This window comes from Schistocerca cancellata, chromosome 3 (genome assembly GCF_023864275.1).
Source record: "Schistocerca cancellata isolate TAMUIC-IGC-003103 chromosome 3, iqSchCanc2.1, whole genome shotgun sequence".
Taxonomy (NCBI): Eukaryota; Metazoa; Arthropoda; class Insecta; order Orthoptera; family Acrididae; genus Schistocerca; species Schistocerca cancellata.
The window spans coordinates 805,833,966-805,861,882 of NC_064628.1; the positions used below are offsets into that span (position 1 = coordinate 805,833,966).

The 27,917-nt window shown below is 39.0% G+C and overlaps 1 protein-coding gene across 3 annotated transcripts in view; it reads left to right on the forward strand.

The window, feature by feature from the left end:
* Positions 1–27,917, forward strand: part of LOC126175869 (meiotic recombination protein DMC1/LIM15 homolog) — a 162,781-nt gene that overhangs the window by 31,602 nt on the left and 103,262 nt on the right. For all 3 annotated transcript variants that reach the window (XM_049922886.1, XM_049922888.1, XM_049922887.1), the window contains exon 2: positions 4,440–4,540. In XM_049922886.1, the coding sequence (XP_049778843.1) occupies positions 4,440–4,540 (101 nt within the window). The remainder of the gene's footprint in view (positions 1–4,439; positions 4,541–27,917) is intronic.

A 27,917-nucleotide genomic window follows, 5' to 3' on the forward strand; every position in this document is an offset into this window, starting at 1 on the left:
ACAGATCCCATATATGCCTTTGTCTTCCCTCTTTACCCAATCCTTAAATTGAGGTTCATCTACATGACAATAGTGACTATATTTATTTTGTAATTCCCTCCCAGAAATTTTGCTTGTGACAATTTTCCTCATTCATAAGCTAACAGGAAATTTCTTATTTTGTAATAGATATGTCTGCTGCAAGTGATCTAAGAATGCATTAACTTTTCTCAATTCCCTGCCAATGTTCTTTCCCTGTATCAACATTGGTATCATGTCGAAAAATACATGTCACGTGCATGTCATTAATAGCTGAAAGTAAACATTTACCTTTCTTTGGGACAGCTTATGATGTCCTCTGCTTTTACTGTATGTATTGGGCTCCATGATTCTAGTTTCCTCTGGACTTCATTCAGGCCAAAATTTTCTCTGGAAATCTTTTCAAAAGGTTTTCAGGCTTTGAAATTATCTGTATGGACTATGCTCAACTGATCCGCGTCACTTTCCAGAGGCATAACAGGGAACTCTCCTCTTATTCTACAGCTCAAAAGTCCTTTAATCCTCAAGTGGTTGAGCCCTTTTTTGTGACACAAGTGGGCTCGCAGCACACTTTGTACACATGTAAAGAGTAGCTGTCTTTATGTTATCAAGGTAAACATGTATGAGCAAAATCACAGTTTAATCTTAGTTTGATTCAACAATGTTATACTAAATTTACGTTATATGAGCTAAATTACTGTTAAATTAAAAAATAGTGAAATAAACATTCATTATATCTCTCTGTTGCTGCATACAAGTGTTACCCCACAGTAATGACCTTCTTGAAGCTGTAAAGAGTACAGCTGTGTCAGATCCCAGCCAACTGCATGTTCAATTACTAATTATCTCATAGACAACTGCCTCATTAAGAGAGTGTGTTGCTAGTTTGTAATCTGTGCCATTTTCTTGCAAGGACTGTAATTTTTTCTCACGTAGTGTGTTGTTTACTTTATGTTATGGCTGCTCCCTTGGAGTATGACAACACAGCTTATCTTTGAGTTAGCTGAAGGAATAGGTATGGGTTCATCACTGTAAAACAACAGTGGAATGGCACAAGACAATGTTATTTGTGGTTGGTGCAATTTATACACAGGCACACCCACTTGAGTGTGAAAAATACTACACTATGTGTTTTATAAATAATTTAGGAGTAAAGGAGATCACTCACCAACTAGCATAAGCATGAGTCATTGACAGCTGTACACAGAAGAGAAAGAAAACTTGGTATCTTTTGGAATAAATCCTTTGTTGAGTTGGAGAACAAATACACACACATATGCACACACATACACACACTTCTGCCCCTAATTGTGCTGGGTGGATTGTGAGCCTAGCTGGCACCAATGGCTTTCAGAACAAGCTTTACCACTAGCATCTATGCTGAACTATTCCTAAACTGCCCATGCATGATAAAACCATAACGGATGTTGCCAAAACAACTTGCAGTAGAGAGCGACACATAGATATTAATTTTATCCCAGAGTATTGGAGTAATTGTCCATCCTGGTTCATAAAGAGACCTAGGATAAATCTGAAAGTATTTGTGTACAAGTTGAATATAGCAGATTATATCTATCAGAATACATAACTCTGTATTTTAAACAAGCACTGAAATGAAACAATGGTTTATGCAGATGACTCCAAGCAAGGGGACTTAGTTGGCAGTTACACTGTTTTCCCAGACAACATCCTTAAGATTCTTTTCCCAGCAGAATTCAGCATGTCCAATCTTGAGTTATATAATCCTGATGACTTTCATACAGATTAGTTGTGCCTATACAAAGATTTCCCTTACCTGCTGCCTCCCCCAATTTGCCTTGCAGACTATCCAGAGCGTGTACCTAGCAGAAGATTCAGTCCAGGACATCCAAGCTACCCCCTTTCCATACAGAAGAAGGATAAGGAGATGTCGTTTTGATGGGTACTGGTGCGCATCTGAATTTGTAGTAATGAGATCAATGATACAGCACGCAAGCAGGCTTCTGATGTGACATTACACAATGTCAGTCTGCAGTTAATTATGCAAAAGACGAGGACAGTTATTGGTACATGGAAAAGAGAGTGAATAGAAATGAGAAAATAGTACTTGGACAGTGAAACTAACTACCAAATCATGGCATGCTTTGTAATCCCCCTTCCCTTATCAACAGTTTAGTTTGCGGTGATCAGACATGAGTAAGAAATGGTTAACAGAGAGAACAAGCTTCATTGCAAAATTGATCATGTTGCCTAAAGTGAAAATGTATCTCTTTACTTTACAAGTGTTAAAGGTCTTCAAATTTAGTTGGAAAATGAAGCTCTTTCAAGCATAACAGAGCATACCATTTTTACTTTGTTTATTAATTCGTAAGGAACCCACTTCCTAACAATGCCTAGACCCAACTGTGCTCATTTTAACATTTAAATATATCATTGGTAGAGCACTTGGCCACAAAAGGCAAAGGTCCCAAGTTCAAGTCTTGGTCGGGCACACAGTTTTAATCTTCCAGGAAGTTTCACATCAATGCACACACTGCTGCAGAGTGAAAATCTCATTCAGTTAAATTTCAGTTCCACTTTCACAGTGAAGTTTGCCATTGCTGTATTGCTTACTCAAATTAATCTATTGTATTACATATGTCCACAGTAGCCTTTACAACTGTTCATATAATAATTTGTTCTACCAGCAGATGTTACTAAGAATGACAATACTGTTTTGACCACAGATTTCATTTGTAATTACCCACACCCTCTTTGAATAAATCGAATAATTTCTCACTGTTGTCCTATAAATTGAAGGAAAACCTCCCATATTTCATTACATTAGCAAACTGTTCAAATAATATTTTGGTGTGGCTTACCTACACATAAAAGTTTCATGTGGAACCTGAACAGTATCTCCCTCTACACATTTTGGCACTTGACTGGTAGTGGTTGGCCATTACTGAATGTAACAGCAGGACAATCCCCCAGCTGGAAAAGGTGCACTCGGCTCCAAAAGTTCCAGAGAGGTATCCCCTACAACTTTCAGCCAGCCTCTCAGATGAGACAAAATCATTATAGCTCAACTTCTTGTAGAACATTGGCCTTCAGTTTAGGCTTCCTCTTTCATCATGATGAGCCTCCAGATTGCACTGCATGTAGCATCATTATAGAAATGTGTCGTATTTGAATTGAATGTTATTTGTTTGCTGGTAAGAGTACATTAAATGTTTTACCAGAGATATGCCCTCCTAGAGATGTGCCCTCTGTTTTAAGCAATAACTGGACAAGTTTTGTATGAGTTTTAAATTTTTATGAGGAATTAGGACCCAACCTTAAATTTTATATTATAGGATAGGCAGCTATGTGTATCTGGGTAAACATTTTTGTATCTTACATCCAGCAAGTCTTCAATTCAGAAGGTAGTATTTTATGTCATGACTACCAAAATTTTATTTAACTGTGAGGATATGTTCTTGAGCATGTGTGATGACACACACACACACACATAATTTTAAGAACTAAAAGTAGTCTTTTATGCATTATTGTCAATCTGTCCAATATAATTTAAACGTGAAGCAACATTGTTCCAGGAAGTGGGAAGGAGCTGCAGGGATCAGCTCTTATCACAGGTTTGATCCACATGGGTGGCCCATCAAGCTCTACAATTGTGTTCAGATTCACACACATTCTGAAAGAAGCTGCTAAGATATTTCTATAGAACATTATCACAGTAACATTTTAAGGAAAGACTTCTTTGATCAGTTCACTTACTGCAGTCATATTTTGCAAGAGCTTAAATAACAATGCTGTAAAGCATCCTAAAACCAACATCATCAACACCTGATAATGGTCAGTAAGCAGGCAGAAGTTATGTATCTTTGGCAGATTTCCTGAAATTTTATGGAACAATCAATATAACAGCAAAATTTTAACTGGCATAACATTAATTTTATTTGCATGATGTGAGAATTTGTAGTGAACCTACTCCTCATTCTGAAAAGGTAATTCTGGTGGCAGGGTGTGTTGTTAAACTGGGAAAAACAGGCCTCTGAAGATCTGGGTTAAAACTTCATGCTTGCTTCCAATATAAAATATTAATCAATATGGATCGAGGACAAACACCAAAACAGGGCACTGTTATTGTTTACCTCAAAAATCTATATTCTAAAAATTTTTCTCCTATTCTTTGGTTGCCTAGTGATAAATAACACGTTTCCTACTTCTGTGATAAAAATTTCATTTTTTAGTATTCTTAATAATACTTCTAGTAATCCAGACTTATTACAGTGAATATAAGTGTTGCATACATATAACCTTACCATCCTAACACCAGTTTCATGAAGTCATACTATAATGGTAAAAATAATACAACAAACAGCAAGTTTAATTTCATATTACAATTGTTTAAATTGCTAATGTTCGTTTATCAAAATATTTATTTTACATCGTATCTACAGAAATGGACAAGGGAGATCAAGTAGTAGCATCAGAATACTCTGATGTGGATGAAGAAGAGAGTTTCTTTCAGGATGTTGATGTTCTGCAGGAGCATGGAATTGTAAGTACATGAAAGAGAAATGGACTCTCTCTCTCTCTCTCTCTCTCTCTCTCTCTCTCTCTCTGTGTGTGTGTGTGTGTGTGTGTGTGTGTGTGTGTGTGTGTTTTATACTGTTCTGTTGATTTGAACCATAGTAGTCCTAGAATTTCCCAGAATTATCAGCAGCAAGTCACATTATGTAACTCTAATGTTTTTCAGTGGGTATGTAACATATGATAAACTAGCTTAGAACCCACTGCTTGGCTTGCATACACTGTATGGCAAGCAGAGACTTTTTTGTTTTTATTTAATCAAATTTTTATGTTGTTCATAAATTGCAACACCTTCTAAGAATTTCACATTAATTAAGGCCATAGAAGCATCATCTTTTCAGAGTGCACTTCTGCCCAAAAAGTGATTCTGATAGCTGGAGTCCAAAGTTTTTATTAATCATGCCTTTTGCATTATTGTAGAGATATTTCCATAGAAACTTTCATCTCCTAATAAATATTTCTTTATGTTTAACGAAAAAGTGAAATACCAATTTTCATAAATTCAGCTTTAAAATTTTTTAATATAACGAAATAGTTTTTTAAAATTTTTTGTCTCCTATTGCACTTCCTTAGCGGTTGAATTTTCAGAAACACTGAGAAACATATTTTTTTTATTTCTAAGGAAAAATTCAAATACCAGTTGTCACAGATGTAGCCTTAAATATCTTTTAGTAGTTCTTTAGTAATTATTTATTTTCAAAAAAATGTTTTACTCCCTTAGTGGTTGAATTTCCAAAAATGCTGAAAAACTTATCTATTATTTTCGGACTGAGAAACCAAATACCAGTTTCTGTAGCTCTAGCTTCAAAATACCCTTAATAGCAACATACTTTCAAAAAGCCTTTCATCCACTATTTCACCCTGTTAGGAGTGGAATTTTGGACAATTCATTTGTAAATGATGCCAACAATAAGTCCCACTTCCTTTCCAAACTACAAGTTTCTGTCCTTAGCAGTTTGGTCTGGGTGATGATAAGTCAGTAAATCATACTGACCCAATTTCACCCCCTTAGGGGGCTTGTGTCTGTGTATATGCGGATGGATATGTGTGTGTGTGCGAGTGTATACCTGTCCTTTTTTCCCCCTAAGGTAAGTCTTTCCGCTCCCAGGATTGGAATGACTTCTTACCCTCTCCCTTAAAACCCACATCCTTTCGTCTTTCCCTCTCCTTCCCTCTTTCCTGACGAAGCAACCATTTGTTGCGAAAGCTTGAATTTTGTGTGTATGTTTGTGTTTGTTTGTGTGTCTATCGACCTGCCAGCGCTTTTGTTTGGTAAGTCTCATCATCTTTGTTTTTAGATATATTTTTCCCACGTGGAATGTTTCCCTCTATTATATTCAAAATATAAATTTTCATAGATTTAGTTTCAAAAATTATTGCACAATGAAATATTACAATAAAAACATTCATCCCCTGTTTTACTCCTATGGGGATTTAATTTCCAAAAATAATGAAACACATATTTTTTATTTCTAACTGAGAAGCTAAAATTTATATTTTCATAGATATAGCTTTAAAACTGCTTTCATAATAAAATATTTTCACAAACAATCTCATTCCTATTTTACCCCCTTAGAGGTTCAATTTCCAAAATCACTAAAACACATATTTTTTTATCTGTAACCAAGGAGTCAAATACTAAAGTTCATAGATGTAGCTCTAAAAATACATTAATAATTCTTTAATACTGATACATTTTCAAAAAATGGTTTCACCCTCTATTTCACCCCAACAGAATTAAATTTCCAAAACTGCTGTAACACGTATTTCTTTATTTGTGACCAATAAACCAAATACCAATTTTCGAACCCTAGCTTCAAAATTGCCTTAATAATGACACTTAAAAAAAAAAGAACTTCATCCCCTATTTCACCTCCTTAGGGTTGAAATTTCAAAAAAATCCCTTCTTAAATAATGCCTATAGCATAAGATCCACATTTTCTCGAAATTTCAAGTTTCTGTCCTAAGCAGTTTGGGCTGGGTGATGGTCAGTTAGTCAGTCAGGACACTGCCATTTGTGTATAGAGATTATCGGGTTGTGGGAAGTGCAATTCTCAACGACCAAGAAGTCAAACATTATATTGTGTGTTATACCTTCTGTTTTATTATGTTTTGTATCTTCTTTGTACTACTGTCTAGCTGTAAAAATGTGGCTGTGTTGTGCTCTTTTGATGGGAAGTAATTTGTGGTAAATAAAGAAGTATTCAGTAAAGTGCATACTGCATACTCTTTTCACCTATAGTAGAGACCCCAGTGTGATCCATTGTGGAATTTCGTTTTCATTCTGAGCTATAATTATGCTCCAACATTATGATGATGCTACCTGCCACCATCAAGGCAGAAGATCAAGAATTGCCAGCAACTGGTTCTTTCCTACAATCTCCTATGGTTCCTAAATTACATACTGCTTCTTCCAGCGACCCTTCAAGGGATAATATAAATCTACTGCTTGTTGGCCTACAAGCCCGCAATTATAGCTGGCACAAGTGGATACCACTTTTCAACTGCACAACATTACTTCAGGTGTGGACCAATTTGCCATTGTCATTTCACAGATGGACTCAAATATTATTGAGCAAGTGGAGGATATTCTGCCTCATCATTCTTTTGCAGTATTAAGAGAAACTATTTTGCAGTGTTTCCTTGTGTCCCCAAAATATTGTTTACAAAAGACTGTGGACAGTAATTTTGGTGCTGGTGAATCCCCTTCACAGCTACTAAACTTGCTTTGTGCTTTGGTGAGTCCAGGACTCCTTTCAGAACAGTTGATGGTTATGTTGTCTCCTGCAGGCTGTTCATAGAGCTTCGTCCACATTTAATGATGTGACTGTGGTTGAATATGCTTTAAAGGCAGATGCTGTGGCACTTGCATGTGATAAATGGTTAATTCATGTGCAGCAATTGATGAGATTATGGACCCTGATCTTGAACTGTGCACATCCAGCATGCCAAGTTATGTTTCACTTGCTGGGCAGTTGGCTGCACAACCCACCATAGCCATCTACAGAGCAAACCCTCACTGAACTGGCAAGACTCAATGCCAAGCTGGTAGATGGCAGCGCAAGGAGCATATGGTGCACTGATCAGTGGCGTACATGCCAATTTGAATGTTGCTGGTTCCATAGACACTTTGGGTGCAATGCTAGAAAATGTTCACTACTGTGTGGTTTCTCAAATGTCAACAACAGATGTGTACATGTGCACATGTCAGTACTACAACCAGTAGGCACCTGCCTGAAATGCACAATGCCACAGTTTCTGCTAAATGTGAATCTTCATGATTATTCATCTTGGATAAGATGTCAGGAATGGAATTTTTGGTCAACTCAGATTAAGAGATAAGTGTTGTTCCACGGGACGCAAAGGTCAAGCCTCAGTTTTCTGGCATCCCTACACTAACAGCTGGAAATCAATCTTCAATTCAGACGTATGGCTGGAGTCATATGACATTGGATCTCCTGGATGGTTTCTCACCTTCATGGTGTTTCTTAGTGGCCAACATGTCTACCCCATATTGGGTGCCAATTTTCTTAAATTTTTTTCATTATTTATGGGCCTCCATAGTCATCTTCTTGTGCAGTCTCCAGTTGCAGCCACTGTCCCTTCCATGTCTGACAACAGATGCAATCCCGCCAGATCAGAAGGCATGAAGATTTCCACATCTTCCGCATCTCCTGTGTCGTAACAATTTCTGCCCATTGTGTGCATGCCTTGCTGCAGAGCACACAACTGTGCGTCATGCAAGAAGACTGCGTTACATCTTCCACATGACCATATGGAGTGTGCTTCTCTTCAATAGCAATGCACTTCACTACAGCAGGAGATTAGTCATCTCAATGAACTTTTCTTCAAAGAAGAAGTATCTGTAAGAGGCCTAATTGACAGCAATGGTATACTCAAGCAGCAGGATGCCAACATGGAAAAGGCTCTGTATGAGGCTCCAGCAGAATTAGGAGGTTTAATGATGACACCCATTGATACTGCCGAATTTCCTGTGGTACGGATCTGGTATTGGCACTGAGAGTGGCAACATTCCACCATCCACCACATTCACACAAAGCCGGAGAGACTGTCACTTTCCACCCACATCGGTTACCTGTGGTGAAGCTAAGGGCAGCTAAAGCCACTTTTGAAGCAATGCTAACAGATGTAACAGTGTCTCACTCTAAACATACGTGGACCACCCCAATACAAATGGTTCTCAGAAAGGATGAGTCTTGGCGTTTTTGCAGTGTCTATAGGGGACTGAAGTCCCACACTGTGCCAGACCGGTAACTGATACCAAACATGTTCAATTTCACAAACAGTTTATGTGTCTTTGTCAGTAAAATCTTCCGGGCTAAGTTGCCGTGGTCGATCTGTAGAACTTCTTCTTCCTGACGTTTTGTTCTCAACTACGGAGAACATCTTCTGAGGTGAGTCGACGACTGGCTGTCGTCGACTCACCTCGGAAGATGTTCTCCGTAGTTGAGAACGAAACGTCAGGAAGAAGAAGTTCTACAGATCGACCACGGCAACTTAGCCCGGAAGATTTTACTGATAAAGACGCCGGCCGTGAAAGCCTACATGGAATTATGTGTCTTTGTGTTAAGCATCATAGACTACAATAAGGCTTTTGCACAGTGTGCGATGGCAGAGACAGACAAGCACAAAACCACCATCATAATGCCTTTCGGGCTATTTCAACACATGGTGCCTTTCAGCCTTTGTAATACTGCTCAGATATGGCAGCATTTTATGGACAAGATTCTACATAGTTTAAGCCACATTTTTTGTTACTCAGACAATGTGTAGGTTTTTGCTGATAACATGAGTAACCATAGCTCTCATCTGATCATGGTTTTCATTTGTTTTGACACATACACCACCAAAATTAACAAGTACAAGTGTGTATTTGCTAAAATTGTTGGGTTACCATTTATTGAGAGATGGTATTTCCCCTACTCTTCAGAGGGCCTCAGATATTTTGCAGATACCTCTTTCCATCACATTCAAAGCATTATGTGGGTTTGTAGGTAGGATCAATTATTACTGGCAACACCTGCCAAAGTTTTCAGAAATTGAAGAACCTATCAATGACCTGCTATAAGACAAACACACTTTCAGTGTCAGAAAAGTCCCTTGGATGGGTCTGGCCAGGAGGCTTTCAGGTCTGTGAATTGTATTTAGCAAAGGTTGTCTTATTGATCCACCCCATTTCCAATATGGATTTGAGCCAGTCGGCAGTGGGGGGCAGTACTTCAGTAAGTGGTATCAGGTGTGTGGCAGCCATTGGCTTTCTTTTCAAAAGTCTATCTACACAGCAAAAAAACTGGAGTGCATTTGACAGAGAGCTCCTTGCTATACATCTATCAATAATTTTTGACAGTTTCTGGAAGATGTGGAATTCAAAATTTACGCAGACAATGAACTCTTAACTTCACTTATTCAGAGGGTGTCTCAACTGAACTCCCAACATCAGATCTGTTATGTGGAATTTATTGGCCAATACCCTGCTGATATCAGCCACATCTGTGGATCTGATAACACTGTTGTGCATTCCTTATCATACAATTGTGCTCCTTTGACATATATTGATTGGGCAGCTATTGCAAAATATCAAGATTCTTATGCATTTTTATAAAAATGTCAGCTTGATCTTGCATCCATTAGTGAAACCTGAATGTGTTCCAGTACAGGGTTCCCAGTCTCATCCATGGTGTGATACTTCTCAGAATGTTTTGCACCCATTTATTCCATTACAGTAATCGCACACCATCTGTAATGTTCTGCACCTGTTGTCACATCCTAGCATCAATGCTTCTGCTATATTTGTGGCCTCCAAAGTGGTGTTGCTGGGAATGCAGAAAGGTTGCTGCCCCATCCATACAGGATGTTTTGCCCACATTCACATTGAGGCAGTAGACCATCACACTTGCTTGGAGGGGTTTTGTTATGTTGCATCTCGATTGACAGGTTTACGAGGTGGACAGAGGTGTGCCCAGTGTCTGACATTTCAGCTTGCGCCATTGACTGAGCTATCATCTCCACATGGTTTGGTCAGTCCAGTATTCTTACAGCAATTACATCTGACAGGCACCATCAATTTGATTCCCAATTATTTAATAAATTGCTACGTAAGAACGGTTGCAAACACCTGCAAACTACAAGCTATTATTCCTGTAGCAATGAGATGGTAGAATGTATGGACTGCATTCTGAAGGGTGCCTTGGGATGCCACAGAGGGGCATGGACAGTTGCCTTGCCTATTGTTTTGTTGGAACTTTATACCATGCTAAAGGAGGATATCAGGCATTCTTCAGTGCAGTTGATCTATGGTGAAGCTTTGAAGATGCCAGGTGAATTTTTTGCTTCATCCCCTTTCAGTATCTGGAGAACGGATCAGTATAGCCAATTTCTGCATCAGCTGCAGGTTGCAGTGCACTTTCAACACACTCCTCCCCCATTGCATTGTAATTCTTGACCATTCTTTTCCCAAAAGACCTCTTCACTTGCCCTCAGGTATGGGTTAGGGATGACATAGTCAGGCCCCCATTGACTCCTATTTATTTAGGACCATTCACTGTGATTTTCTGTGGCATCAAGGCCTTCATAATTGATAAAAATGGAAAACATGCACAGTCTCAGTTGACGACCTGAAACCAGTGTTAACTGAGTTACCACATCTCCCCCCAACCCTCATGGCATGTGGACCCCTAGCCAATCCTCCTCAGCCTCTCATGGCAGATATCACTTCCCCTCCAGTGCCTGAGATATGTTCTTGCAGATATATCAGGTGCATCTACCCTGAGGTATTGGACACTCCAGGCTCCAATATGACATGTCTCATTTGTTTGAGCATAGCTCTCTAAAATTTGGGGGGTGGGGGTCTAGAAAGCCTTCATCTCCTGTTTCACCTCCTTAGGGTTGAAATTTCGAAAACTCCATCCTTAAATGACATCTACAGTATAAGATCCAGATCTCCAAATTTCAAGTTTCTGTCCTTAGCAGTTTGAGCTTGGTGATGATCAGTTAGTCAGTCACGACATTACCTTTTATATATAGAGATTATCAGGTTATGGCAAGTGCAATACCCAACAACCAAGAAGTTGAACATTATATTGTGTTTTATATCTTTTGTATCTTCTTTGTACTACTGTCTAGCTGTTGTACCCTTTTATAGGGAAGTAAATTGTGGTAAATAAAGAATGGTTTGTTAAAGTGCATAATGTGTACACTTTTCACCCATAAGGCGAAAAGCCAGGTCACAGTGGCTGGCATGAACAGTATTTTGAAATCAGACTGATCCATCATAAGCAGGAATGCTGATGGACAGTTGATAAAAACTCCAACCAATGTTCAAACTTTATGCATTTCTGTCATTATTTGGTCAGTGAGCTAAGAATCTTTCATAGACTAACATTAGATCTACTATAGAAATATTCAATTTCTCAGAATGAGCCACATAAAACTGTAATACTGTATTTCTCCAACCTGCAAATTCCTCCAAGCACTGTATTTACATGTTCTCTCAGCACTTGTCTGCAGATTAAACACAACATGATCTCTTGGAGTAGAAGAAAATACTGCTGATGTGCATCAACAGGAACTTACTGCAGCAAAAAGATTTGTTCACAATTTGGAGACAGTCATAAAATCTCTCACAGTGAAAATATCTAGTGACGGTACCGGTAGTGAAAATAAGAACTGTTGCATTGTGCCGAAAGTGCCTTCACATGTGAAACAATACCAGCAAGAGTTTACAATGGCTGTGTTTACCAAAAATAGCTCTGAAGTGATTTCAGATGATAAATGTACCTGTACGATAATTCAAACATTGTGAAAACCGAGTTATTCTTTAGATACAGTGAATATTCCCATGCAAGTGTCGCAAGTACACAGAAATTATACGAAATTGAATAACAAGGATAGTACATTTCCCTGTGGTAACATGAAGTGCCATGACATAAGTTATAAAGACAGAAAAGTGTTAGTTCTAGCTGATAGCCATGGTTAAAATATTTCTAAGACACTTAGTGGAATGAACATTAATGTAACATCTTTCGCAAAACCAGATGCACCTATGTATGAAGTACCAAAGGACTGCAGTGAACTATTGGAGACACTCACAAAAAATGATGTTATTGTCTTAATAGGACGTCCTAATGATGTGTACCAAAATAATGCTAAACAGGCTGTCAGAGAAACAGTGAAAGCCCTAAACAATTTAAGAAATGTAAACTTGATCCTCTCGAGCATACCAACAAGATATGACTTAATTCCTACATCATGTGTCAACATAGAAATTGAAAACACCAAAAGGAAACTACAGATAATTGCTAAAGCATTTCCTAATGCATCTTTTCCCGAATGTCATTCCCATGAAAAGGATCATTATACTAGACATGGCATGCACTTAAACAACAAGGGAAAACGATTTATGTGTCATCAAATTAGAGAACATAGTAGTAACATCACTAAGGGAAATAAGTCACAGACTGCCCTAGAAATGGGAATACCAGGACATCCAGGTGCTGAAAATGTAAAGGAGAAAAATAACTTGTCAGTTGGTGTACAAATCAAAATGCAAGATCCATCCAAAACACTCTCCTATGCTGAAGTTGTGATCTCACCTACAAGATTAACATCATCTGAAGAAGAAAAAGATGTGACATCTACAGGAAAAACAGAAATTCCACATGCAACAAATGGGAAGAAATCTTCATCAAGCAATCCAAACAAAAGGTTGTTGGACAGAAGAAATGCTGAGCCTCCTTCACATCTCAACGATTTTTTATGTGTGGACCTGAAGAAAGAGAAGGGACAACAGTAGGTAGTCCTCCCTCCTGTCTCAACACAGACTCCAGTGGATTCCCAGTCAGGTAACAGTGGCACTAATAGAATAAAAAAGCAGGAAGAAGGCATCTCTTTCTTTCATCAAAATATAAGATGCTTCTTAAACAAAACAGATCAACTTCTTATTAACATTAATGAAAAGGATTGTATAAATAATGCTCAGATTTTGTGCTTAACTGAGCACCATGTTACTGATAAATGTGCCTTGCCATCTATAGGAAGCTATAGTTTAGTAACATATTACTGTAGAGAAAGTAAATACAAGGGTGGAGTAGCAATTTATGTTAAGGATAGTATAGCATACAAAGCTATAAATATTAAGAAATATTGTATGGAACAACAATTTGAGGCATGTGCAACAGAAATAATAACTAAATTCTACACAATACTAGTGCTGGCTGTCTACAGGGCACCTTCAGGTGACATAAAAACTTTTCTGCATATAATGGAACTCCTGCTATCAGGGTTACTTGCAAAAGCAAAGGATATTGTAGTTTCAGGTGATGGTCAATATAAACTTTATGACAGAAAATAAGAATAAAATTAACTTTGAGATTGTGATGAGCATATGTTATCTGATATCAATAATAAACTTCCCAACAAGAATTATATCTGAGTCACAGACTATGATAGATAACATTTTTTTAGATGTAAATAAAAACACCAGAATTATACTGTCAGGCAGGTTATAAGTGGGCTTTCAGATCACGATGGACAAATTCTCACTCTTTATGATGTTAATCTGTCCAAAAACAATTTCCTCGATGGAAATTCATAAGAGTAATGAACAAAGAGGCAAAAGAAACTTTCAACCATAGGTTGCAGCAAATGGATTGGTCTTTAGTATGTAGCCTTGATAACATTTATACTAAATTTAACTCTTTTATAAATGAATTCTGTTCTCTTTTTGAAGAAATAGTTCCAAAGAAATGGGTCAGAAACAGTGCTTCCAATTCTGTAAGTAGGCCTTGGATTGCAAAAGGTATAAAACAGTCATTTAAAACCAAAAGGGAAACTTAGGCTGCAATAAGATTATCTAAAGATGTACAAAAATGGGAACACTATAGATTATACTGTAAAGAGTGTAATACAGGAATCAAATGCCCTTTATAATGAAAAGAAAATAGATAATTCTAATAATAAAAGAAAAACAATTTGGAGCATTGTAAAAAAAGAAACAGGAAGAAGCAAAGAAGATGTAAATAAAATCAGATATGAAAGTACCCTAGTAGATACCCCCAAAAGTGTGGCTGAGATTTTTAATAAAAACTTCCTATCAGTAACCCAACAGATTGGTTGCAAGCCAAAGGTTGATGAAGCTGTAACTCTTTATCAAACTGTATATTCAAACACAATTTCAGAAGTGCACCTTAATCCTGTCACTGTAGATGAAATTCAAAAAATCATCATGTCACTAAAAAGTAAGAACTCTGAAGCAATTGATAATATTTCTAGTAATTTATTGAAATATTCTTGTGTGTGGAGAAGGGACAGTCTCTGTCATATTTCCAATGTTTCTCTTCAGAAAGGTGTTGTTCCGAGTAGGCTTAAGTATGTCATTGTGAAGCCCCTGTAGAAAAAGGGAGATAAAACTGAACTAACTATCGACCTATCTCTTTGCTGACAGCTTTCTCTAAAATTCTAAAACAGCTAATTCATGTAATAATTACTGATCATCTCATGAAGAATGGAGTTCTCAGCAAGAACCAATTTGGCTTTCAAAAGCGTCGTTCAACAGAAGATGCAATCTATGCACTTGCAAATGAAGTCCTAGAAACCCTTAATGAAAAAATGCTGTTATTTGTGTAAAGCATTTGACTGTGTTGATCACCAGATTCTCTTGCAAAAAGCAAAATTAGTAGAAATAAGTGGTGTTGCAGGGAATTGGCTACAGTCGTATGTCCAAGACAGAAAACAAAAAGTTGTCTCGAATAGCTCAGGTGGAGTATGTGATGTTTCTTCACATTCTGAATGGAGTTCCATTACATGTGGAGTGCCTCAGAGCTCAATTCTTGGGCCATTATTATTCCTGATTTTTGTAAATGATCTACCAACATGTACAAGCCTATCATGTAAATTTACATTATTTGCTGATGATACCACAATTTTTATGAGCAGTAGAACAGATAGTAATCTTGAGGAATCCATTAATCACATACTTTCAGATGTGGTAAATTGGTTCAAGGTGAATGGTCTCTCATTAAATTCCAGTAAGACCAGCTTTATTCGGTTCTGTACAAAAACAGAAAAGAGAGAGAGAGATAAGCATAACGTAGTAATCAGTCAATAGAAAAAATGGAAACAACAAAATTTCTTGGCATGCACATTGACAAGAAAATGATCTGGCCTTCGCATATTATAGATCTCTGTAAGAGGCTTAGCTCTGCTATGTATGCTTTATGGGTTGTCACTACATGTGTTGAACCTAACACTGCAAAAGTGGCATACTATGGCTATTTTCACTCACTTGTTGAATGCGGCATTATTTTTTAGGGCAACCAGCCATTAGCAAGAAAAGTGTTCATTGCTCAGAAGCAAGCTTTAAGAGTTATATGTGGATTGCGCCCAAGAGACTCGTGTAGAAATAGCTTTAGAAAACTTAAATTATACCCAACTACATGCCAATATAGTTTTTCTCTCATGTGTTTTGTCTGTAAAAATATAGAGATATTTCAACCAAATAGTAATTATCATGGGCATAAAACATGGAGGAAGAATGACATACACAGTGAGCATAGAAATTTGAGCTTGGCACAAAAGGGTGTCCACTACACTGGAACAAAACTCCCGAAATAAAGACAGAGATTCATAACAAGAGTAAGTTTAAGAAAGCACTAAAAATATTTCTGCCAGAAAAAGCTTTTTACAGTCTAGATGAGTTTTTAAATAAATAAACTGTAAAATTTTAACATTATATAATACAAGTTGACATAATGCCAATAAGAATGTTATTTAACTTGAGCTCTGTATCTGGGTGTGCTCTGTAACCGTTTTTCTGTAGTGCTTTAATGATTCTAAGAAAATATGTATCATCATTTTTCTGTATTGCTGCTCAAAGAATTTAATGTATAAATTTTTATATAATTACGTACTCCAATGTCTATATATGCTATAAGATTATCATATTGTATTTGTAAAAAACACTCATTCCATGTCCTTGTGAACCCAACACAATTGGACCTATGAAACACCAAATCAAATCAAAGCAAATCAAATCAAATCAAATCAAATCAATTCACACTAGTTTAAGTACCTTTACCATGGTAATTTCAGATGTCACCTCTAGTTCCATAGTGAAATCATAATCATAATAACATTATTTTTATCATTGAGTTCTTCACTCCAGAGCCAAAGATGCTTAGCTCAAAACTAGTGATAACAATATGGTGAGGAAAGCCTGTTGCAGTGTACTTCTTCAGTTGCTTCAGATGAAAGTTGTGCAGCTAACTGTTCTTCAGTGCCAATTAAATCCATGACTGGTGTAGGTCTTGGATGGGTGCAAAGTTGCGCCATTTCTTCAGGAGTTACACAGTAACATCATGAAGTTGTATGGTTGTGAGAGTGATGGTTGCCATTGTAATCTCCGCCCCCCTTCCCCCACCCCCACCCCCGCCCCTTTCCTTCCTTCTTTCATCTGTTGTCCACATTAAATAATGCCCAGTCGAAGTAATTAATAAGCAAAGTCTTTGATGAAGATTTGAGAGGGAAAATATTACAGTAAACTTTCAAGTTTACTTAGCTTGTCATGTTGAGATGGCTCAAGTTCTTCTTGTCTAGGGGCCTGATTCTTGAACCTGAAAATCTAACATCAGGTCCTCACTGTTAGTTTGAACTAAACAAATTGGAAGGGCGTTGTTGCAGAAATTTTTACGTAAATATATTTTCCACTGATTTTCTCACATTTTAGTATATCATACAGTATTTTGACACTAACATACCGAAATTACATTGTTTGCACCTATTATACGAAAATACATCTGATCACATCTTAGGCAAGCTTACGACTGTCACACTCTGTGGAAACAACAGTATTCCTAAGGGTTTACAATTTTCTTAATAAATGAATTCCTACTACTTTTCAGTACATTATTTATTTCAATTACTATTTCAGAAATGAATCCAGAAATAAACATAGTAAACAGTGGTGGATTGTGTAATTAATAACAGAACTTTTAAATGTGCAAATAATACACAATTTCAAATGTTTCTAAATAAAATTTTAACTGTACATTCAGAACTAGTACTTATCAATTATCACATCGAAAGAACAATATTCTATAAAGTAATTCCTTTTCATAAATTTTAGCTTGAAATATAACACACTGTGTATAAAATTAAATGAAAGTTTTCAGAAAAGCAACAGATAATATTGACCTGTCCAAAATTCGAAAAATATTACTGGAGTCGACAACTACTGTTGAGGAATAGTAATGGTAGAGGAGTATGTCTCATTACAACATCCCCTCACATAATATGGAAACAATGTGTTTACAATATTTTGTGATCTAGTTTAAGGTTTTCCAAACGTTGCACAAAATGGTTCCAAAAGATAGAATACAGATTGTCAAAGTTAAATTCCAAATTTACCAGAAAATTTTACGTTGTATGATCATCACTTCCCTATGAACATAAGTATAGGTTAGTGTACAAAAAAAACTGCAAGAGGTATAAAAGAAAATACATAGCATCTGACAAATTTCTGATTACAACAAACCGTTTGCCTATAGTCCAAATAAGTGCGAAACCTGAGTAGTGAAATGACAAAATTAACATAGAGCGACAATTTCCAAAATTATGGAAAATGGTCACATGAAATTACTCTAACATATCTAGCTTCATATAGAATGGCCTAATTTAGTGTAATCTTTAAGTTTCTTTCAGCATTGCAATGAATGAGGTTTAAGTGTCTGTTAATGTTACATAAAAATGAATAATAAAATATTATAGAAAATGTTACCATAATAACCTGGTGTAAATGAACATAATACAAAAGTGAAACATTGTTGCTACAAACATAGTAAATGCAACAAGTGTAAGCATTTTAACCATCACAAAGAAGAATTCAGATGTAAAGAAGTATCTGATACATAACATATTAACTACAAGAATAATGATTACACCAGTTTATAGGTCTCATTAACCAGTATACTTAAGACTGAATGACATCTATGAGTGTGAGTAACAGGCTGTTAATTAAGAATGAAGTTATGTCAGAAACACTGTTTCAAATCAGCAACTTAGAAGACAAGTACAATTTTAGTGCAATATAGGTTTAAATTAATGTGTTACAGAACGTAATTACAATGATCCCAGTTTTCACTTTTCTGTGTTGAACATAACAAATCATCAGTCATAGAACATCAACCTTTCACCGCATTATACCCAAGTCAAACAAGATTTAAGGTTACATAATGTATTGAGAAGTTAATCCCCCTACTTGAAAAAAACTGGCATTTATGTGGAATAACACTGTCCACACACTGACTTCTTTCTGAACAAATAGTTCCTTGAAATTTATTAAAATACAAAAAAATTGCATGTAGGATAATTTCTTGGCTAACAATTTACAAATTTCAGTCACAAGACTGATGTAGTTGACAGATGCTTGAGTACATTACCCAGCACCTATGATCTCTTGAAAGTAAACTAGACCAGCAAGGATCCACCCACATCTTTCTGTTTCCTCCATAGATTTCTCATCACACGCTCCAACGGATAGGTAACCTTCTGCATACCTTTCACATCAAATCCTGAAACATTGTTTTATGTACTAAGTATGCTGTTCAATACCTCCGTCACATCACATGGCATATGTTTTGCCTATCTATATCGAAAAAAAAATAAGTATTCAGGGTTTGCATCAGAATGGATTAAAAGTGTTCACACACATGCTACATTAATAAATAGAGCTAAATGCAATGAAAAAGGAACTAGTTAAGTAATATACACATATATGCTAAAGATATCTCAAAGTAACATTTGCTTGGTAATTATCACATTAAAAGAAATTATGTACACAAGCAAGACAAGTTGGACTAAACTGATGCAGCATCTGACAAATGCCTACAAAATGGACCATATTCCATGACGTACTGACATAAGAATTCTGTGTTTATCACGTGTTTGGGTTGCACATATAAAATTTCAAGATACCATTCCTAATATTTATGGTACACATCAATAAAATGAGTCTTCACTCAATTTACCACAACGCCCATGACTTTACCCAAAAGAATTCCTGACAATTAAATTAAACTACTTTCTGCAGAGTACACAAGACTAATAATAATACTATTTAACACTAATAGCATTCTAAAAGCAGAAATCTGTCACTAGATATTTAGTGGCATTGTCACATATCAAAATTGTAAAAGGATCTATCCATTTAGTCACATGGCAAACATGTATCAAAATCTAAAGCACAAATCTATTACATAACTGAATTATTTAGTTGTATGGACTTACTCAATCAATAGATAAGACAGAACTTTAGAAATAACATCATCTACTGCATTCCTGACAAAGGAGAAAGAAAAAATTTAGATACTTATGGATCATGACTATAAGCTTCCATTTCAGTGATACTGCGTAATCCAAGCAACTTCTTAGATTTATGATACACAAGTCTATGCATTAGGATGTGGATTTTTGGGAATTTCAACTAGTTCTATATAAATATCGAAGAATTTCTTTATCTCAGATGTCAACACTTTAGACTTCTTTTTGGTTATTCACCAACACAAGATCTCCTGTCTCAAACTTGGGAAATCTGCCTTTACCATCATGTCTCTGCTTTCTCCTATCTCACTACTTTTTCACCATCTTCCTGACATGCTCTTCTCTCTCTTGCCGTAACAGAATTTTATGTGGTGAAAACTCAACATTCTCAGAAATAAAGTTAGCTGGTCTGCAATCAGACATGATTTCAAGTGGTGAAAAGCCTGTTGAAGAATGTTGTAAGCTGTTCATAATATCCTCAAAATCACTGACATTGTCTATCCAGTTGGTATGATTCTTACTACAACGTGTTCTAAACAGTCTTCCAATTTCTCTCTTATATCCTCCTGCAGGATTACTTGACGAATGGTACACAGAGGTTAGAATATGCCTTATTTTTGTATGGTCAACAAAGCCTTTCCATGCTTGTGATATCAACTGAGAACCATTGTCAGATAAAATCATTTTAGAAATACCCACCTGTTGAAAACATCTGTTTTCAAACTTAGAAATGATTTGCTTATTGATAGTTTTCCTAAGAGGAAACAGCCTTGTGAACTTCGAAAATACATCAATCACTACAAAAAATCAAAAAATACATTCTTAGACTTATGCAAAGGTCCATAGATGTCCATAGATCTGAGGTCTAGATTACTATAAGGCAGTATGTTTTGCATTTGACCTCTACTTGTTTAGTTACTTGCCTTCCCTCTTTGACATCTTTCACAGCTGGCATTCTTCTTGACTCTCCTTCCTAGGTTATAAAAATAGATGTTTTCCTGGATCTTTTGTGTACATTGGTTGATCCACAATGACCAAAACTCCCATTGTATGGGTAATTAAAGTATCAACACATTGTTCTGGCAACATAGTTTGTAATCATTTGAGTCAGTCTTATGTCTCCTGAGTAAAATACTTTTGTGTGTCTTATAATATTGTTCAGTCTTTTCTCTTCCTTTCTTACCCAACATGCTCTTAACCAATTTCCAGTTTTGATCATGATTTTGATACCTGCAGATGTCTTTGCAAATTTTCCTCTTTCACACCTCTCAGGTACACAATTTTAAATTCTTTCTCTCCTTCTCTGAAGTTGTTGGATGAGTCACTCCCTAAAGGTAGCCTAGACAAAGCATCAGCAACTACATTGCCTGTGCCCTTAATGTATCTGATTTCATAACTGAATTGCTGTAAAAACGAGGCCCAATGAGTAATTTTGTTACGGTACAGCCTACACTCCTGGAGGTAACATAATGCTTTGTGATCAGTATAGATGATGATTTTGTGACTTAGTAAATAATTTTTAAACTTGTCGAATGCCCAATGTACAGCCAAATGTTCTTTCTCAGTTACAGTGCATGTCTTTTCAAGCTTCTACAATACTCTACTAGCAAATGCAAGTGATTTATGTTCAATAACACCTTCGACTTCAACCTCCTCAAAGAAATGAGCACCCAAACCAACATCACTACTGTCTGTCATAACATAATACAAACAGGAAGAGACAAATCCTGTCTGAACAATATCTGACTTTGAAACATCTGTCCTTTGATCTCATGAAAGCATCCTGACATTCCTGAACCCAATCCCAAACAATATTCTTCTTCAATAGTTCACACAGGCACAGAGCATTCAAAACTTGGCAGTTACAAAATTTTCTATAGAATCCAGTTAACCCAAAAAATGATTTAAGCTGTTTTTAGTTGCGAGGAGCAGGAAAATTAGCAATAACATCAAGTTTCTCTTTGTCAGATGCAATTCCTTTCTCAGATATAACATGTCCTAAAAATTTTACTTCTTCCATGCCAAATTTACACTTAACTTTTTTCAAAGTCATACCTCCTGATTCCAATTTTGAAAACTCGGGTACCACGCACCGCGGAATTTGAATCCCCGCCAGACGTCATGGACGTCAAAGGCCCCTAGAGGTTTCTGCACCAGCGGGCCGTAAGCTGTGGCGGCGCACGCCTCCTGGCTCGCATTTAGTGTGAGGGCACCACAGTGGAACATGTGGTTCCAGCGGCCAATAGAGGCACCCCTGATAGAGTATTTAAGCACCTGCCTCTCGCTCAGCCAGTGAGTCTAATCGTTGCGTGAGTCTTTGACATATCGCCTTGACAGCAAACAGCGTGTTTACCGTTCTTTGTTTTCATTACTAGTGGACTTCTTGGATTGATTTGGTTGTCTCTGCCACTCCATTGCTTCTTGTGTGTTGTCGTAAGGTCTCTCTCCATCATCCGTCGTTGTTTCATGTCTGTCCTTTCTGTTCATTTGTTTGTTCGCGGGCCACTCTCCGTTTGGCCCCGCTGAGCTTTCTCAGCCACCCAGTGACCAAAACAGTCACGATTACAACAAGTTACAAAATCTTTGGTGACGAGGTAAATGGTGGTAGTTGCTAGCATGGAGGAAAAGTTGGCCTGTCTTCTGGAGCAACAGCACCAGCTCATGTAGCAGCAGCAGCTCCAGTTAGACATCTTACAACAGTTGCTGCATTTGCTAACGGACAAAGTCGATGCCCAGGACGTGTTACCACAACAGCTTCCGAGTCCTTGGGTGTCCAATGCTTTCCCACGTCCCCTGTTGTTTCCACCCTTTAATGACGCTTAAGAGGACTGGGAAACCTCCATTGCCTGAAACAACATTTCACGGCTTTTCAAGTCACGGACGACTCCTTGCAGCACTCGTTGTTTTTGTCTTGGTCCTCCCCAGACACGTCCTTTCTTCTGGCACCGTTGTCCGATCTTGTGGCTCTCTCTTTCCAGGAGATATGCCTCTTACTGACAAACTATTATTCCCAACGCTACCATGTGGTTGCCTCTCAGCTGGAGCTCCACCAGTACCAGCCTGGTCAATCGTATCATTCCTGGATCACGGACTTGCAGGGTCTCAGCCGTCATTGTGATTTTACGTGCACCAATCATTTTACGTGCACCAATCAGTAGTGTAACGTTGCGTATGTGGACTCCCTGATCCGGGATGTGGTGGTTCAGCTGGCTCCTGATCCTGAGGTCTGTACTGCGGCGTTGAAACTTGACAACCCCTCCTTGGAAGAGATTCTCTGCATTGCCCACTCCTTTGAAATTGCTCAAGCAGCTAACAAGCGTCTTATGGTGCAACTGCAGGTGGCGGTGATCACAGTATCATGGCAGGTTCTGCCCTTACGACGTTGACGTGGCCAGGCCAATGTCTCTATGGCATCGGCACCTTCGGTTGCCCTTCGTCGCCAGTTGCGTGGCCCAATTCCATCCTGCCCACAGTGTTTTACTGCACATTTGCGAGCTGATTGCAACCACTGCTGGAAAACGTGCATGCTGTGTAACAAGGGAGGCCACATCTGATCAGTTTGTCATAGTCGCTCGACTCACTCCAGTCCTGCTCCTCCTGGGCCTCAAGATACAGTTCATGCTCTACAATCGGTCATCCCACATGATGACCCGTCACTGCGGAAGCTTCTCCTCATGCTCCGCATTTTCACTGAGGATGTCAGTTTTCAGGTCAACACTGGGGCCACCGTCTGCCTGATTAAGATGGCGACATATACCCGGCTGGGCTCTCCTGAGTTTTCACCTCCCTGTTTGGTCAGCTACGGAGACTGTTCCATTCCCCTTCATGGGCTGTTTGTCGTCCAGGCGATGAAGAAGCATGTTCCCCGACTCCTTACCCTCTTTGTCATAGACCATCTGTCGGCTTCTAATATTTTTGGCCTGGATGCATTTCAACTTTTTGGCTTTTCAATTTCCGATGAAGTTAAAGTCGGTTCCACAGCTGTTTCTTTTCAGTATTTGGACACTCTGTGCTCTGCTTTTGCATCATTGTTTGCAATGAATCTCGGATGTGCTTCTGGTTTTCAGGTGCACATCACCCTATGGCCAGATGCACAGCCTCGTTTTTTCCGGGTCCGGCCCCTTCCGGTGGCCTTACGACCGGCAGTCAAGCAGGAACTTAATTGGCTCCAGGCCACTGGCGTTCTGGAGCCTGTAACTTACAGTGCCTGAGCAATGCCATTGGTGGTCATACGGAAACTCAATGGGTCCTTTCGGCAGTGTGGGGACTTCGGTGCTACAGTCAATGCTCAGTCCCTCATTGACCCTTACCCCACTCCCTGACAGGAAGACCTTCTCACCAAGCTTGCTGGGAGAGAGTATTTTTCAAAGATCGATCTGGCTGAGGAATACCACTAGTTGCCCTTGATTGCCAAATCTCAGAACATCATGGTTATCAACACGCCTTTCAGATTGTTTAAGTACAAGCGCCTACCCTTTGGTATCTCTTCGTCACCGGCCATTTTCCAGCAATTCCTGGAGCACCTTACACAGCCTGTCCCAGCCTGTGTGAATTATTTGGATGACATCTTGGTCACCGGTTGTTCTCACCAGGAACATTTGCAAAATCTCAGCGCCTTATTTCACGCTCTGCAATCAGCTGGTTTACACTGTCGGTTGGAGAAGTGTTGATTTCTTCAACCAGAAGTGGAATACTTAGGCCACTGGCTTAGCAAAGATGGCATTCGCCCTTTGGGTCATAATGTCGCGACCATTGAGGCCCTTCCTCGTCCCAAAGACTTATCTGAACTCCAGGTGTTTTTGGGCAAGGTTAATTATTACTTAAAGTTCTTGCCCCAGGCTGCCTCCGTTGCTCAACCCCTCAATCACTTGCGTCACAAAGGGGTACCTTTTGATTGGACTCCTGCCTGTGTCCAGGATTTTCTCCATTTAAAGGCGATGCTGAAGTCCGCCCCTTGGCTTACTCCCTTTTCTCTGGACTGCCCCTTGGTTGTGGCGGCTGGTGCATCAGCATACGTCATTGGGGCCGTCCTCACACACTGGGATGCCGATGGCTCCAAACAGCCCATCGCTTATGCCTCTGAGATGTTGACCCCAGCACAATGGAACTACTCCCAGATTGAAAAGTTGGCTCTGGCGATCGTATTCGCCATCCAAAAATTTCATACCTATTTCTTTGGGAGAAAGTTCACCCCCCTGATGGACCTTAAACCCTTGGTTACACTTTTCGGACCCCACTCTCACCTTCCAGAGCAGACAGCTCAATGTCTCCAGCACTGGGCTTTGTTTTTACGTAATTACACTTACACCATCTGGTATAAGCCCACCGCCCAACATGCTAACATGGATGCTTTGTCACGTCTCCCAGCAGGCCCCGATCCTGCCTTTGACCAACAGGAGGTCCTCTGATTTCACATTGACTCCGCCAACCGGGATGCGCTGTACGGTCTGCCTCTCATGACTGCTCACATTGCTGCGGCTACACGGTGCGACCCTGTATTGTTGCAGGTTCTCCAGTACGTGGTCCATGTTGTCCGCATGGCATCCACCACCATGGAGGTTACACTCATGGCCCTGGCCCAGGTTCTCGTCATTGAGGGCCTGTCACACATGTTGGTCTCCGATAATGGTCCCCAATTCATGGCATCCTCCTCCCATGATTTCTGTCAGGCCAACAGTATCAAACATATCCGTAGGCCCCCTTTCCACACTTTGTCCAATGGCACATCTGAGAGGTTTTACCGCACTTTTAAACACCAGTTGACAAAGGTGGTCGACACATCTCCAACCACTTCGGCCCTCATGCTGTTTTTGAGACCTACCATATTTACTCGCATCTAAGCCGCACTCGAATCTAAGCCGCACCTTAAAAATGAGACTCGAAATAAAGGGAAAAAAAATTCCCGAATCTAAGCCGCACCGGAAATTTGAGACTCGAAATTCAAGGGGAGAGTAAAGTTTTAGGCCGCACCTCCAAATCGAAACAAAGTTGGTCCATTGTAATATGAGACACAATTTAGGGCGAATGAATGATGATACAGCCACAGCAGTTTGGTTCGAGTCGTAAGCTTAGCAGTTAAGCTTTACCAGGTATACATTGCCCATGCGTCAGGCGCTCCGTCCGTATTTATACGGGTACCCTTCCTTTTTCACGTGCTTCGTCTGGTTTGAATTGATTGCTTATTTTGCTTTGATCTGATAAGTGCTGTTTTCTTTGTTATAGGTGTTTGCGTCACTCTAAGCTGAAAATGCATTACTGTACTGTGTCACGTATTGTTTGTCGCATTCTGATAGTGCGTGTTTACGGCCTGTCGCCGCTCACAGCATGGCTTGCTTTTGTGCACGCTACCGCCGCTTACAATAAAAAAAAAAGAGAGAGTAATCGTCTCATTAGCGAAACAATGGCAAGAGACTGCTATTTGTTGTTACTTACACTGCTGCTTTCTTTGGTAATGATCAACAAGAACCAAATAATAGACTGCATATGATAGAACATGTTCTGAACGAGAGTTAGGCGAAAATGTTTCTCCGTTTGAAAATCTTTGCGACCGCTTCTTTAGTACATCAAATTCTGCACAGAAATTAGTCACCTTAGAATTAAAAATCTAGTCATTTGCCATGCTTCATTTCTGACTGTATCACTATTAGGCATAAGAATAATACGAATATAAACATGACATGATACGTATATTCTTCCGCGTTTGCTGTTGTCTCACTCTAGTTTTGTAATTTATTAGGCAGGCAGGATTTAAATGAGATAGCAGCAAACACAAAAGAATACATGACAAAATGTTGATATTTGTATTATTCTTATGGTGAAGAGAATACTGCATGTGATTCACATTTCATCAGGTTCCTATTAGCAACCATCTCTTCTCACAGGTAGGAAAAAATTCATAAAGTAGAGTTGGCCATATTGACAAACATCCCAAACAGTCTTGCATGTCAGATTTTCATAGTACATTGAAATTCTGCTACATTCGAAGATGAACAATACGGAATTTGTATTTACTTCATTGGATAATGTATGAAAATGCAGTGGTCGAAACTCGGGGTGGAGAAAAAAAGCTCGTCTTCCACCTTTTTTTTAAATTTATTTACTGACGCGGAGGTTTTGGCGCCGGTATTTATCTTTGTGCCTACAAAGCATGCCTGTGTAGCGCTACATATATTCGACAGCAGAAGTTAGTTGTGGCGGCACCTACCAACATTTTTCAGAACTTCCATTTGCTTTGCACTCGATTCTAAGCCGCAGGCGGCTTTTTGGATTACAAAAACCAGAAAAAAAGTGCGGCTTAGATTCGAGTAAATACGGTATCCCACTATGCCAATTGATGGACACAGTCCGGCAGAGCTCCTTCATGGGCGGCAGCCGCGTGCCCTGCACCATTTGCTGATGCCATCCCCCTCCCGCCCCCACTCCCGGCCCTTGCTGCGGTATGCCCCTGGCGCGGCCGTGTGTGCCCGCGAGTATGGGTGCAAGGTGATTGTCGTGGCCCATGGACGGCGTGTGGCATCAGTACAGACGTTGAAAGGGTTGTAGCGCCGCCATGATAATCAGCTCTGCCCTCGTGCCCCCGTGGGACTCGCACTGCCAACTCTTCCCCTACCTCCTTCGGGTGCAGACTTGGTCCTCGAGTCCCTGTCCTTGCCCCTGGTTGCCATCTCCCTGAGGGCCTGCTGCCAGCTTTCTCCGCCCCCAGATGGATCGTTGGCTCTCTCCCGCGCCCTGTACTCTGGATTGGCTGTCATGAATACCTCTGTCGTCCGTTCCTCCCCGCCAATAGCGGTTTTTTGACTGGACTGGTATTCCATGACCCTCACTTAAAACATCACATATATCACTTACCTTACCTGTATTGTCAACATCATTTACAAATAACTCTGAAACTTCATTATTTTTAAACTCCGCAAATACCAGATACTCATCATGATCATATACCCCCAAAATTACTTCATCAACATCATCACTGACAATACAAATCTCATCTCTATCAAAGTTACATATCTCTC